The sequence below is a fragment of the Lottia gigantea genome (assembly GCF_000327385.1).
Source record: "Lottia gigantea unplaced genomic scaffold LOTGIsca_70, whole genome shotgun sequence".
NCBI lineage: Eukaryota > Metazoa > Mollusca > Gastropoda > Lottiidae > Lottia > Lottia gigantea.
In genome coordinates, this window is record NW_008710371.1 from 574,880 (window position 1) to 590,988 (window position 16,109).

Below are 16,109 nucleotides of genomic sequence, written 5' to 3' on the forward strand. Positions count from 1 at the left end.
ATTCTCGGAAGGGGNNAAGGGGAGGGGTGGGGGGGGAGGGGGGTCCTTTTGATTCAAAACTAGGATACACGGGCCTCATACATGCCCTGGGGTTTCCTGAAGTGTAGGGGCTAATTTAGTCACCCTACCTTTCGAAATGATTAAATTAAATTGTAGGTGAACCTTACTTGGGGTTTTCATTCTAAAAAAACGAAAGGAAACAAAAAGACTACAGCGAGAGAGAGAAAATCCACAAATCCTATTAAAGGGTTTAAAGGATCATACTTCTTAAACCAATCGGTCCTGCTATCATGTCAGATTATTGAATAATATAAGTGGTATAATCCCTTTAAGTGGGATATTATCGTAATATTATTCTAGGGAGTGGGATTTAGAAATCGTGCCCCTGGTACACGTCACCACCATAACTTCTGGTCTAAAACTTGCTGTTACTCTGGCAAGGTGCTGACACTCTGGTAAGTTTTTGACACAATGGTAAGTTGCTGACACTCTGGTAAGTTTCTGACACTCTGGTAAGTTGCTGACACTCTGGTAAGTTTCTGACACTATGGCAAGTTGCTGACACTCTGGCAAGTTGCTGACACTCTGGTAAGTTGATGACACTATGGTAAGTTGATGACACTATGACAAGTTGATGACACTATGACAAGTTTGTGACACTCTGGTAAGTTGCTGACACTCTGGTAAGTTGCTGACACTCTGGTAAGTTGCTGACACTCTGGTAAGTTGCTGACACTCTGGTAAGTTTGTGACACTCTGGTAAGTTGCTGACACTCTGGTAAGTTTGTGACACTCTGGTAAGTTGCTGACACTCTGGTAAGTTGCTGACACTCTGGTAAGTTGCTGACACTAAGGTAAGTTTGTGACACTCTGGTAAGTTGATGACACTCTGGTAAGTTGCTGACACTCTGGTAAGTTGATGACACTCTGGTAAGTTGATGACACTTTGGTAAGTTGCTGACATTCTGGTAAGTTTCTGACACTCTGGTAAGTTTCTGACACTCTGGTAAGTTGCTGACACTCTGGTAAGTTCATGACACTAAGGTAAGTTTCTGACACTCTGGTAAGTTGCTGACACTCTGGTAAGTTCATGACACTAAGGTAAGTTTCTGACACTCTGGTAAGTTCATGACACTAAGGTAAGTTTCTGACACTAAGGTAAGTTTCATGACACTATGGTAAGTTAACTTCTGGTCTAAAACTTGCCGACACTCTGGCAGGTTTCTGGCAAGACAAGATTCTGACACTATGACAGGTTTTTGCCACTTCGGCAAAGTTTTGACAATTGGCAAGATTTCTCCTATTGCATTCGAAATGTGACGCTGTTGCTTGGTTAAGATTTCCCCTATATTGTGAGCCATATTAGACACTGTTGTTATAGCAAGTTTTCCCCCTATTTGACACACCAGTGTTAACAAGTCTTCTCCTTATTTTGCGCCCTGTTTGTTGCCAAGTTTCCACCCATCGCAGGATACTACTGTTTTGGCTACATTTCCCTAAAAAAAAAAGTAGTGGTCAAAGGGAAATAACTACGTGTAGTATTACTTCAGTCAGACCACAGTTAACTAGTTATAGCGCGGAATACTTCATATAAATCATATTTTCACTTTTTTCCCCTATTTCTTCGAAAGTGTCGCATGTAGTTTTAAAAAAAAACTGGATAACATAAGTTGCTTGCAGTGCTATGTATGTTGATGAAAGTATTAATGCCTTAAAAAGGTTATTTATAGGATAAGAGTAGTTACTGGTCAAGGGGAAACAACTACATTTAATTTTACTTCAGTGAGACCACAGTTAACTTAGTTATAGCGCGGAATACTACAAACAAATCATATTTTCACATTTTATTGTTAATTTTTCTATTTCTTCTTATGTATTGCATCTAGTTTGTTAATTTTGAAAAAGAAATTACTTGAACTTAGAAAATTCGGCCTTTGTTCAGGAGTCATATTAGTCATTAAGTGGGCGTGGTTAATAATTTGATTGATGGTTGTAACAAGAGGGTGGGGATATCTTTTTTATGTTTGTAGTATTTTTCATGGGCATTTGTTTTTATGGTGTATGTTGAAGATGTGTGCGTGCATAGTGTATAGAATTATATACAAATACAATATGATTAATGATATACTCTTACCTTCAATTTTTCTTCATACCTTGTGGTCTCGAACTCGTATAGCTGGACAGCGATGGCGGACGAACTCTTTAACCGATTGAGCCATCGCACTTGACTGAAAGCTGCCAGTCGAATTACAGGTTATATGGATTTATTGTATAGATGAAGAGGTTATAAAAAGTGGACTGGTAGTTCTAAAAGACTGGATAACAGCGTCTCCTCGGGTTAGGTCAACTGGTGAACACATTGCATGTGCTTTTTGCGATAGCTCAGTCGGTTAGACTGTTGTTCTCTCTATCTGTATTTTGGTCGTGGGTTCGAATCCCAGGGTGAGAATTGAATTGAAAGGAATTTTTATTTATAAAACTACATCTTCTGGTGGTTCAAGACGATCACCAGCCCATCACAAAATTAAAATTAGGTCGATTTTCGGTTGGAAAAATTCTGTTCTCTTTGGAAAGAGGTCTGAATCTCAAGATAAACTCGTTATTCCGACCTCTTTCCAAAGCAACAGAATGGTAATAGTCCAGGTTTGGGCCCTTGTTAAACGCATCGCATGTATCTCGACGTGGTGGGCGAGTGGTCAGAGCGGTGGCGTATATGCTTTTACGATGCGATGGTCGAGGGTTCGATCCCCGGTAGAGGCCGTCTGTATTTTTCTCGTCGTATTTCCCTCATGGGCAATAGTTAGGTATGTAAAATAATATCTTGAAGTGTCAAGACTGGATAGCTCCGGTGGATAGAGCGCTGGTCCGACGAGCGAGAGGACGAGGGTTCGATTCCCACGATGACAAAACTCCCAGTGTATTTTTATATTATTTAAAACCTAGGGGTTACAGTTATATAGGGTAAATATTCCGCTTAAATCGTCAGACCGGATGGCTGAGTGGTAGAGCGTCAGTCTGGCAAGGATAAAACGTGGGTTCGAATCTCTTGATGAGCATTGCTTCGTTATAATGCTGGACGATGAAGTAGGTCTAATTTTACACTATTTAAAACTTAAGGTTACAGTTATAATGGATAAAAATTCAAAATTTGTGTTCGACTGGATGGCTCAGTGGTAGAGCGTCGGGAGAACACGGTTGTAATAACGGCATCCATAGTATGGACTAACATCCTCTAGAAACTTAGGTGGGTTCGAACCCCACGGGGAAATCTAGTTGTGAAAGATTTTCCATAGTGGGCACTCAAAACCACTAGAATCTGCTTTGGACGTAAAAAATACTTTAAAACCGAAAGTTGGGTTTGAGTGAGAATCGAACCCGGGTCGTTTGAATGATAGAAAAATGTAGGGAGGGATGAACAACTCTACGACCACGGCCAAAATAGGTGGGATTTAAACAGGTGTTCGTAAGTAATATTTAAAGTTCAAAGTCACAGCCTAGTATAGTAGTAAAATAGTAAGTATCTTCCACTCTCCTTTTAGAATCTTGGAGGGTCCCGGGCACCTGTTTGCCCCTCGGCTCCCCTCCTTGTCTCTCGTTCTTCTGCTTTGCCCCTCGTTCTATCTATTGGTAGTGTCTTGCCTGCGGCAGGCCCAACGTGTCAACTGACATCTTACCTCTAGAGAACTCAGGTCTCTCATATTAGAATGAGAGAGAGAGAACATGAGACAGTGACTAAAAGCCTCTGGAGATTTACCTGGGCTCGAACCCTCGCCGTCGAAACAGAGTTCTAGCCCAAGTCCACCATCCATCCATCTAGGCCATAGAGACCCGTTACCAAACCACGAAATTTAAGCTCTTTTAAATGATTTTGAAGATTTAAGAAGATCAAAATATTTTTTTTATCGTTGGCCTCAACGAGATTCGATCCAGGTTCGTCATGGTCTCAGGCTGCTGCTCTAACCACAGGGCTACGGCGGACACAACAAACTTCGAGAAATTAGCCTTTATATATGTAAACTTTTTTGTGAAATTGTCAAAATTTTATATTTACACTTGCCCCAGTCGAGAATCGAACCCGTGCCTTAGGTTTCATGGACTGGATACTTTATCCACTGTGCTACGGAGACGACGAGATAGTTCCTCTAATTTATCTATATAGCTCTAGTAGCAGAGAGTAAAGTTAATACAAAAATATACAGGTTTGCTCTCACCGGGATTCGAACCCGGGATCCTGGACTTCGCGGCCGGCCTCTCTATCCACTGAGCCACAGCGACGAACAAATGACAGTTTTATTTGGCCATGTAGTTCTAATCTTTATTAAATATTCAATAAAAATATTCTCGTCCTGGGATTCGAACCCTCGACCTTAATATCAGTTTGTAGACCGGCTGTCGAGTCGACTGAGCCACTGTGACATGCACGTGCTTCTAACTTACAACTTGACCCAACCTGAGTGAGCTTGGTTTTTCTAAATATTAAAAAAAAAATCTTTTAGCGGGAATCGAACCCACAACCGTTATATCATATAAAAGGCGTCCATCAATCTAACTAATTAAGCTATGGTGAGATGCACGTACGACCTACTTTTTAGTTAACACAGACATGGTACCCTGTAATTCTTAGCGTTATATCGGCTTTACTTTCCATATAGACTTAAAATCTTCACAAACCTTCAGCCAAGTGCGATGGCTCAATCGGTTAACGTGTTCGTTCATCAAAGAATATTGCGCTGCGGGTTCGAGCCCACAAGAAGCCGAAAAAGGTAACAAGGTAAGTTAAATTTAAAATATTCTGCAAATTAATCATTGCACACGCACACACTTAAAAATATATTCTGTTATAATTATAATCATGCTAAAAAAAACAATCGCGCGAACCAAAAAAAATTAAATAAAACATAAAAAACCTCCGAAAATAATATCATACAATTAACGCGTTTTGCTTTTTTTTAGTCTTTCAATATCCCAAAAAAATAACGTTGGAAAATCTGTGTTTAATGTAAAAAAAAAGAATTTCCGTCAAAGCACAAGTAAATTCCTACATGATTTCCAAGTAGAATGATATTTCACCTTAAACTCGCTGTATTTATCGTACCACAGCATGAAATGCACGTGCGGGTTATTAGGACACTGTTAATATTCATCATTTGATGTGAATTCTCCTTACAACATTCTTGGCAGCATTCCAAATACTTAGTCAGACAGCTTGTGCGTTAGCGTGTTTGTTTAAGTATTCACACGAGAGAATGTGACAAGTGACGTCATAGTCCCGCCTCCAGAAAAACTGTCCAATTGACTTATAGCACGACCCGTCAATCACATATGTCGGCATGTACCACAGAAGACTCGATAAAGCTCAATGGCTTCTGTTTGGTTAATTACGGTGATATTATTTTCATCTCTTTGAGGGGCTTCATAGTCAATAACAGGTGCGTAAATCTCCCAGCCCTTTCTTATAATCAAAACACAAGCGCAAAAAAAAAAAAAAAAAATACGAGAGGATTTTAGCGGGGATTGAACCCGCACCTCCACGCATACATTACCAACAATTCTGTCTATACAAAGCCCATTAGAGGTCGAACACTAAAACCACTCGGCCACCCTGATCATTAGCAGAATGTTAGTAATAATGATATTTAGAGTTCATTGAACGTCCATATTCAATTTCGCCCATCATCCCGTTCCCTTCCAAAGTGAATCATATTTTTTTAATAGATTGTCGGCCATGTTTGTGGTTTGGGTTTTTTATTGATTAAAACATGATCTCAAAGCGGCGTGGAATTTAAAAAAAAAAATTCTCCTCCCGGGATTCGAACCCAAGTCCATTACTATATCCAGGTGAACTACAGTTTAACCGACTGAGCTACAGTGAAAAGCACGTGCAAAGTGTTCACCAGTTGACCTAACCAGAGGAGACGCTGATAACCAGTCTCTCGGATCTAACGGTCGTTCAATTGAGAGTCTAAAATGCCGAGTCTTTATGTACAAAGGATGGGCGTTTGTCCACAACAAATAATGCTTCGGACACACCCAGTCAATCTTAGAGACCTTTGAATTGCCGTAAATGTGTGAAATATAAACTATTTGCGTTATTTCACTTCCGACTAGTTAACTGTAGTCTGTCTGAAGCAATATTAATAGTAGTTATGTCCCTTTAACCAATTTCGCTTACTTCCTTTCAGTGTTCACATCCAGTTAATTGTAGTCTGTCTGAAGCCATATTAACAACAGTTGTCTCCCTTTAACCATTCCCACCTTACTCTTTACAGCTAGTTAACTGTAGTCTGACAAAACTATTTGAGGCTCCGACCCATAGCCAGACTTGCATGTTCGGGGTGAAGGTGGCACAGGGTAGTAATCCATTTCAACCCCTCTCCCCCTGTAGGCTACGAAAGGCCTGTTGAGGGTGTTGAAGGACACCTCTTCTTTAATTTTATAAGGCCAGACCACAGGACTATATTACTGTGACCAATTTAACTTGGGGCAATATGACTGACTGAGATGAATAGGGGTGATATACACCCACATTAGAGTTAAAACAGCTAAATAAAGTAGTTAACGATGTACTGTATTTCACATTTAGATACACACAAATATTGTCAATTCTGTATCCATGGAAAATGAAATGAAATGAGAGAGGTTTTCTAAAAAATTTATGTGCAACTGATAGCATTTGAACCATTCTAATTTTCAATCAGATGTCTGTGGTTCCTGCAATTCCACTGAAACTAAGTGTTTGATGACGTCACTAATCGTAAAATATCCTTTATCACATAAGGCCCTTCGCGATTGGTGACATCATCAAACACTTACATTACAATCCAATCAAAGCACTGCATTCTGTGATACAAAAGAGTTGACTATTGCAGTCAAGGTATAAGAAGAAGTTTGTAATAGCTTGACAGTGAAGGTGGTTCACAGGAGTTGAAAAGTCTTTAAATTTTCACCAGTTCTGCATTAAATGATCACACATAATCCTTCTAAGTTGAATCAACCAACAAGTTCACAAAGAGCTAGGTTGGTAAAATGATAATAAAAATTGTTTTTTATTATGCTGCCTTTTAAAAATGATGATTCGATTCCAGCACCATTTTTACATCACATCATATCCAGCTGAAAAAAAAAACCAAAATTTTTTCTAAGTCATTTACGATTTCTATAGAGATGCCAGATATCTGATTTTAATACCTGTATCATCTTCACAATGTCCAACTATAATGAAATGAATGGAGTTTTACATCCTACTTTTCTGCAAAATGTGAGCTATTGAAGACTGGCAATGCCATGCAGTGTACAATGAGGGAAATTTTGCCAGGACAACGGCAATAGCCTATTTCCAACTGTCGAGGGATCTTTAACGTACACAGCCTGTAGCACACAGGGCCTCGGTTTATTGTCCCATCCGAACAACTAGACACTTTTTCCATGTCAGGCCCTCGTACCTGCATCACTGACAGGATGAAACCGGGTTGAAAAATCCCAAGGTATTATCTCGACCTATGCCAGGATTGAAACCTGGACCTTCAGGTTAGCCACCACGGCTCCTGTCAAGCTATCAAGTACATTGTCTTATATCTTGACTGCAATAATCACCTTACTTGTATCACAGAATGCAGCGATTTGATTGGATAGTATGCAAGCGAATACAGCCAATCAGTGCCCTTGATAGAAAGACTGTAAACTTTATGGATTATTGTTTACAGAATTTCTCTCTGGACTCTGATTGGCTGTATTCGCTAACGTACAATCCAATCAAATTGTTGAATTTACAAAATGCCTTGATACAAGAAAGGTGGCTATTGCAGTCAAGGTATTAGACGCAGTTCCTTATAGCTTGAACTTTTGAACAATACCAAGCAAGCAACAGACAGCCAGTGTCAGAAAGACAGAAAGAAACAACTATATTTTACAAGGATAACAACTTAGGTTCACAGTTAAGGATCTTATCTACCAGCTGGTCCTTAGCCAAACCTCTTGGTATTGATTTCATAAGGATAACAACTTAGGTTCACAATTAAGGATCCTTTCTACCAGCTGGTCCTTGGCCAAACCTCTTGGTATTGATTTCATAAGGATAACAACTTAGGTTCACAATTAAGGATCCTTTCTACCAGCTGGTCCTTGACTAAGCCTCTTGGTATTGATCTTTTCCAGATTATCTGTACCCATTTACAGCTGGGTTGACTGGAATTATGAGTGAAGAAGACTTATTCAAGGTCATTGGACTTTTGCACGCTGATCGAGATCGGAACCCACAGCCGCCATTTGCATGACTCTCTAACCAACTGTGCTATAGAACCCCGCTACCAAGTGAAGAAGAAATAGAATATGGCAGGGAAGATCTTACCAAATCATCAGCATCATCAGCTTCTTCTATCTTCTGGGATCCCTCCTTCTTCACATCATCAGCTAGTAAAGCATCAGCTTCTTCCTTACTTACTTTACTGCCTTCACACTCCAGTTTGGAGATTAACCCCTGTTTGTCTGCAATTAAATTAGTTTCAAAGGATGAAGTAGTGTATATATTTGTTCTTCCTGATCAAGGAATTCAATTTTGAACATCTGTATCACTCTTCAGATTGAAAATCAGACATTAACTTCATGAGCAACTGCCCACAATTCGTATTTTCATTTTGAAAAGTGATACACATGGCTCTTCTTATACTCTATCAGCTGATAGAAATGAAATGAATGGAGTTTTACGTCCTACTTTTCTGCACCATGTGGGCTAATGAAGATAGGCAATGCCAAGCAGTGTACAATGAGGGAAATTTTGCCAGGATAGCTTACTCTTTTTGATTACCAACTGTCGACAACCAGCATGCAGCTGACTAAAATGGATGACAATCACTTGGTTTCCTGGACACTTACCTAAAACAATTTGGTCCCAGAAATCACGTTTAGCTTTACTAATCAACGTTTCTTTAAATTGTCGAATAAATTTATTATAAACATCTGGTTTCGAATTCTGAAAAGATAATGTGAATTTCTGTTAGTGAATGTGGCCAATTTCATGTTCACCAACCAACCAATTCTGTCATATTCTAACTTAGTCAAGGGCAATAACTCAAACATCAATCAACGTAAAATTTCAAAAGTTGAACATAAAGGGACAGATGCCTCATTTTCTTTTACAAATCGTACCTTAGTCTCAGAAATGGGAATTTTTTAACTAAGCCAATCAGTAATAGTGTTCATAGCTCACTGTCAAAATTTGAGCCTTCAATTCCATGTGTGTCTAGAATTATCCACGTTTGAAAGTTAAAAAGATGAGTCATCTTTTCTTGAGACACTGTGATATATAGAAAAGACATCTATAGAAATCGTGACTAAAATTCCTAGTTTGAGATATTTTTAAAGGAATTATGTGATTTCCGTACATTTCTAATACTTCTGAAGACTATTTACATATATTCAAGACACAAATCAACCGCCGAAAATGGCGCACCTGTCTCTTTAAAGTCTATATTAGAAACTGACCAATCAAGCGACCCCAGAAATAATCACTCACTTTAATACACTCTTCTCGGTAAGCTTTCAGACAATCACTAGCTTTACCATAAAACTGAGGACCAAACGAGTCCATCACTATCTTTTCTATTGTCTTCTCCATTTGTTCACACGCTTAAAATAAATAACAAAATGAAATGAATGGAGTTTTACATCCTACATTTCTGTACCATGTGGGCTAATGAAGACAGGCAGGGTGCAATGAGGGAAATTTTGCCAGGACAGCGGTATATCCTGCTCTGTTTCGATTTCCAACTGTGGAGGGATCTTTAACGTGCACAGCCTGTAGCACACATGGCCTCGGTTTATTGTCCCATCCGAATGACTAGACAATAAACCGAAGTTCGTGTGCTACAGACTGTTCACTTCACGATTCCAACTGTAGCCCCTTTCATAGCTCATATTTCCTGTGGTTCCTGCAATTCCATTAAAACTAAGTGTTTGATGATGTCACTAATTCCGGCTAGCAAACAAGTACTTGATATAGACAGAGGAGTCAATTGAAAGACTGATTGGAATAAAGAAGAAACAACTCTAACCAACTGAACTACAGTCCCTCCTCAGGAATAAGTCACAATCAGATTGTATGGACATACCTTTATCAAACAAGTCTTCATCTCTATAGTTAATCAACGCTTTAAAATCTTCTACAGGGGTCACTGATCCCACCTACAGAAGAGAAAAAAACAACTTAGAGGATCCTTTGTACCAGCTGGTCCTTGACCAAACCTCTTGGTATTGATCTTTCCCAGATTATCTGTACCCATTTACAGCTGGGTTGACTGAAATAATGAGGATCCTGTCTACCAGCTGGTCATTGACCAAACCACTTGGTATTGATCTTTCCTGGATTATCTGTACCCATTTACAGCTGGGTTGACTGGAATAATGAGGATCCTTTCTACCATCTGGTCCTTGTCCAAACCTCTTGGTATTGATCTTTCCCAGATAATCTGTACCCATTTACAGCTGGCTTGACTGTAATAATAAGGATCCTTTCTACCAGCTGGTCCTTGATCAAACCTCTTGGCATTGATCTTTCCTGGATCATCCATACCCATTTACAGCTGGGTTGACTGGAATAATAAGGATCCTTTCTACCAGCTGGTCCTTGACCAAACCTCTTGGTATTGATCTTTACTAGATAATCTGTACCCATTTACAGCTGGGTTGACTGGAATAATGAGGATCCTTTCTACCAGCTGGTCCTTGACCAAATCTCTTGGTATTGATCTTTCCTAGATTATCTGTACCAATTTACAGCTGGGTTGAGCAGAATAATGAGGAAAGATGGTCACCTGACTTTCACACGCCAGTACCCATGACTACCAATTGAATATATTCGATGATACCAAGCAAATGACATCAAGAAAAATATCTAGCACTCTAACCAATTGGGCTACAACTCTTTCTCAAAATTAAAAAGCCTTGTTTTAAAACCAGACGAATTCTTCATGAAGAGCTTGAAGCACGTGGGGCCTTGATTTATTGTCTTATCCAAACAACAAGCAGTTTTTATCATGCCAGCCTCTCGGACCTGCATTACTGACAGAGGGAAACCCATGCTGGGGATCTCTGCTTTATGAGAATCAACCAATCAAAAGAGTTCACCTCTGTAATCTTTGCTCTGCCAATATTTTCTAAACCACCTTCGAAATCATCATCAATTTTAACTTTCTTAGCTGCTGGACCATCTTCTTCTCTGAAACATCAAAAAGGTGTGGTCTTGGTCGCTGATTTTTTCGCTGACTCGAATCTCGAGTTAAATCTCGTGTGTGCCCGTGCTTCCACGACAAGATTATCGCCTCTCCGACAGGATTTATAATATCAAACAAGTTTGATAATTGTCTCTGATAGTTTTATCTTCTGTAAGACAGACCTTCATCATCCAATCAGAATCATTTTCCTTTCAATTGCGTGATCCTCATGTGATTATCGACAAGGTGGAAAAAACCGACTGGAGATTTTTGTCTCCTCATGTGTCTGTACCAGTCGTTGAAGCTCAAGACAAGACAAAAACCAGTTTAGGTTTAAAAAAAGTGTGCACTATATTTACAAATATACAGTATCCAGTACTTCATAAGTAAATCAAGACTCCTCTGTAAATATCTACATTTTGCTACCATGTTTCACTGTGACTAGTTTGTTTCATACTGGGATCAAGAAATAAATATTCATAAGTATATGGGCAACAATTCTTGCTAAGAGTATAGTTTTGATTGTTATCAAGAACTGCTTCAGTGAACCACGGTATTTGCAATTTCAATTGATATGGTAATGTGCAGATTGGTTTTCTAAATTTTGTATATGCATCAATTTGATTTATTTCAATTTTCAATCAGGCGTCTGTGGTTCCTGCAATTCCACTGAAACTAAGTGTTCGAAGGGAGGTTTTCTAAATTTTTTATGTGTATCAGGGACACTGATAGCATCGATTTGCATTATTCCAATTTTCAATCAGACGTCTGTGGTTCCTGCAATTCCACTAATTGCGAAGATTCTGATGGAACACAGACGTCTGATTGAAAATTGCGATGGTGCAAATCGATGCTATCAGTGTCCCTGATACACATGAAAAATTTAGAAATATCTCTGAATGTGTCAATTATGTCAAGGTATTGATGGTGATATACATACTTGTCTTTAAACATTGCATCTCCCGATTTTTCATCCTTTTTCTTGGCCACGATTTCCAGTTTGAATAGATCTTTGATTTCTTCTAATGGCTTCATAATTTTACACTCAACTTCTTCTGGACGTTTAAAATACGAGGCTATCAAGGGAGATAACTCCGGTAAGGGGTCATTTGGTTTCAAGGCCTTGCTCAGCAAGCACTGGAAAAATTAAGATGGCAGTTCAAAACACGACTTTTCACCAAGCGTGAAGTTGATTTATCGTCGCTGGGGATTTATAATTTCATAATCGATTATATGTCAAAGGTACATTTTCTTCACTGTACCTGTTAACAAGTAGTAATCTCTTCTACATAGTTTCCCTTCAACACATAACATACCCACAATAAACTATAATAACTGATCAAAACAAGAATATACTTCTATAACACAAAAATAACCCATGAAATTAAGAATTTTGTCATGTTTTTAATTTAGTATTTACAGCCTACCTGGTATGTTCGTTGAAAATAAGGGTTAAAGGTTAACTTTGGTTTTAAAACTTCTGCACTGTCTTCATCTCTATATAAAATACAAAGTGTGGATACTTGACAGCGAGCAATTGGGGAAATATATCAGAAGTAAGTCAACAAACTAATTTGAGTAATTTGACAGAGAGCTATTGGGGAAAGGAAACGTTATTAAATACACAGATGGAAAAAATATGAAATAGCTTAGAGCTAACCTCAGTCTACTTTCCAACTTTCGCTTTTATAGCTTCTAATAAAGCCACTTCAGTTAGAGTCTAATGACTGTCCTTTTGAACATTCATCAAATTAACCTTTGGTGGGTGTATGTGGCTGTGGTTCACTATCTTTATTTTTGATATAGCCACTTCAGAGTAGGCTCTAACGACAGCCCTCTTGAACATTCAGCAAATTAACCTTTTGACCTAACCTGATAATGTTTGCTTTAACCAATCAAACTTACGCCTTCTCCAGTGTTGGAGGTTTGTGACGTGATAAAAAGGTGTATTTTCAGGAGCAATAGACTAGTTTATCAAGTCCACTGAAAGTGAAAATAGAAAACAAGCCTTTTCATTGGTTGTTCTGAATTGACCCATTAGAAATTGATTGGTTAAAGCAAAAATTATCAAGTTAGGTCAAAAGGTTAATTTGCTGAATGTTCAAGAGGGCTGTCTTTAGACCCTACTCTGAAATGGCTATATCAAAAATGAAGATAGTGGACTACAGCCACTTACGCCCACCACGGCATGCGGATGGTAAAAACGAAACATCCATTTTAAGTTTTATCAAAATTGGTTGAAAACTAAGAGAGTAATAGCATATTCAAGATTTTGGGACAAGGGCAATAACTCTGCTTCTAATGGTCGAAAATAGCTCAAATTCGAACCTGATCTTGACGGACCGATGGACCAATGGATCGATGGACAGGGGCGACGGTTAATACGTCCACATTTCAATGTGGGCGTATAAAAACTAATAAAAAAACACGAAAGGAAAGTTGGGTCTAATATTAATAAGTTTGAGCTAACCTACCCCTCTTTCTTGGAGAGATCCATATTGGTGATTAAATCATCCATAACTTTTAACTGATCAGCTGTAACATAAAATAATCTTAAATTACTATCTTAACCTATGCTGTAACCTATGCTGTAACCTATGCTGTAACCTATGCTCTATGCCTTTGCTCACTTCATCCCGATTTTCCTCTATCAGTGATGGGGGAGCCGCGGTGGCTCAGTGAGTTAGACGCTTGCTCGCTTACTTAAAGGTTCAGGGTTCAATCCCGGCATAGGTCGAGATAATACCTTCGGATTTTTCAACCCGGTTTCCCCCTGTCAGTGATGTAGGTAAGAGGGGCTGACATGGAAAAAGCGTCTAGTCGTTTGGATGGGACAATAAACCGAGGCCCTGTGTGCTACAGACTGTGCACGTTAAAGATCCCTCGACAGTAGGAAATCGAAAAAGAGCAGGCTAATGCCGCTGTCCTGGCAAAATTTCCCTCATTGCACCCTGCATGGCGTTGCCTGTCTTCATCAGCCCAATTCAGAAAGTAACGTAAATTCATTTCATTTCATTTCTCTGTCAGTGACGCATATGCAGAATTGCAAGAACCACAGCCATCTTTTTGAATTGGACTGGTTCAAATTGATTTTTTTTTTGGATTTTAGAAAACCTCTTAACACTTACCTGAAGGTTTGAATTTTTTATTGGTTTGTACATCATCTGTGACTGGTAGAGAGCCAAACGTAAACTGTCGCAGATCTTCCATAAAGGGGAGCTCAATCCAATATAAGCACTGCAGAGACAGAAAGATTTTGATAAACTAATAATAAGGAGGACAGGCTGTAGCTGATTTGGTTAGAATGTTGGAATCTTTAAATGACATCATTTGCTTGGTTATGATGGGTTCTAATCTTGGTTGCGGTGCGAAAGTTTGTGACCTTTAATGAATCACTACATAGTTTCCTTTCAGCACATAACATACCCACAATAAACTATAATAACTGATCAAAACAAGAATATACTTCTATGACACAAAAATAACCCATGAAATTAAGAATTTTGTCATGTTTTTAATTTAAGGGATTGTGAAGAGGTTTTTCTAAATTTTTTATGTGTATCAGGGACACTGATAGCATCAATTTACATCATTCTAATTTTCAATCAGACGTCTGTGGTTCCTGCAATACCACTAAAACTAAGTGTTTGATGCCATTTAACGTGAAGGGCTTTATGTGATTAGTGACATCATCAAACACTTAGTTTTAGAGGAATTGCAGGAACCACAGACTTCTGATTGAAAATTGGAATGGTGGAAATTGATGCTATCAGTGTCCCTGATACACATTAAAAATTTAGAAAAACTCTTTACAATCCCTTTAATAAACCTACCTCATAATCTGTTTTAATAACTGGAAGTAAACAACCCAATCTCGGTGCAGAATTAGCAGCATAGACTCTTCTAGCAACCATAACTGAGTCTGTTTCATATAGAGCATTTATCAGAGCTGATAGAGCTACAGCTGCAGCCTGGAATAGAATCAGTGTCATATAGAGCATTTATCAGAGCTGATAGAGCTACAGCTGCAGCCTGGAATAGAATCAGTATCATATAGAGCATTGATCAGAGCTGATAGAGCTACAGCTGCAGCCTGGAATAGAATCAGTATCATATAGAGCATTGATCAGAGCTGATAGAGCTACAGCTGCAGCCTGGAATAGAATCAGTATCATATAGAGCATTGATCAGAGCTGATAGAGCTGCAGCCTGGAATAGAATCAGTATTATATAGAGCATTGATCAGAGCTGATAGAGCTACAGCTGCAGCCTGGAATAGAATCAGTATCATATAGAGCATTGATCAGAGCTGATAGAGCTACAGCTGCAGCCTGGAATAGAATCAGTATTATATAGAGCATTGATCAGAGCTGATAGAGCTACAGCTGCAGCCTGGAATAGAATCAGTATCATATAGAGCATTGATCAGAGCTGATAGAGCTACAGCTACAGCCTGGAATAGAATCAGTATTATATAGAGCATTGATCAGAGCTGATAGAGCTACAGCTACAGCCTGGAATAGAATCGGTATTATATAGAGCATTTATCAGAGCTGATAGAGCTACAGCTGCAGCCTGGAATAGAATCAGTATTATATAGAGCATTGATCAGAGCTGATAGAGCTACAGCTGCAGCCTGGAATAGAATCGGTATTATATAGAGCATTTATCAGAGCTGATAGAGCTACAGCTGCAGCCTGGAATAGAATCAGTATTATATAGAGCATTGATCAGAGCTGATAGAGCTACAGCTGCAGCCTGGAATAGAATCAGTATTATATAGAGCATTACATGGAGACTTTAGCTTTTCTCTAGGCTAACAATGGGGTGCGTGCTTAATCAATTATACAGCATTGGTTTCTGATCATAAAATCAGGTAACCACATTTCACAAACTTCCCAA

At 38.9% G+C, this 16,109-nt stretch overlaps 2 protein-coding genes across 2 annotated transcripts in view; both read right to left on the bottom strand.

Moving 5' to 3' along the window:
* Positions 1-3,809, bottom strand: part of LOTGIDRAFT_167875 (hypothetical protein) — a gene marked incomplete at both ends in the record, with an annotated part of 7,647 nt that extends 3,838 nt beyond the window's left edge. The window contains one exon of the mRNA XM_009065754.1: positions 3,755-3,809. Within this exon, the coding sequence (XP_009064002.1) occupies positions 3,755-3,809 (55 nt within the window). The remainder of the gene's footprint in view (positions 1-3,754) is intronic.
* Positions 3,810-6,547: 2,738 nt separating this feature from the next.
* LOTGIDRAFT_235806 (hypothetical protein) overlaps positions 6,548-16,109 on the bottom strand; it is a gene marked incomplete at its 5' end in the record, with an annotated part of 17,853 nt that continues 8,291 nt past the window's right edge. Inside the window, 11 exons of the mRNA XM_009065755.1 lie at positions 6,548-7,113; positions 8,348-8,484; positions 8,872-8,968; positions 9,512-9,624; positions 10,107-10,179; positions 11,122-11,212; positions 12,148-12,344; positions 12,635-12,704; positions 13,682-13,742; positions 14,336-14,444; positions 15,041-15,178. Of these exons, the coding sequence (XP_009064003.1) occupies positions 7,099-7,113; positions 8,348-8,484; positions 8,872-8,968; positions 9,512-9,624; positions 10,107-10,179; positions 11,122-11,212; positions 12,148-12,344; positions 12,635-12,704; positions 13,682-13,742; positions 14,336-14,444; positions 15,041-15,178 (1,101 nt within the window). The 3' untranslated portion in view covers positions 6,548-7,098. The remainder of the gene's footprint in view (positions 7,114-8,347; positions 8,485-8,871; positions 8,969-9,511; positions 9,625-10,106; positions 10,180-11,121; positions 11,213-12,147; positions 12,345-12,634; positions 12,705-13,681; positions 13,743-14,335; positions 14,445-15,040; positions 15,179-16,109) is intronic.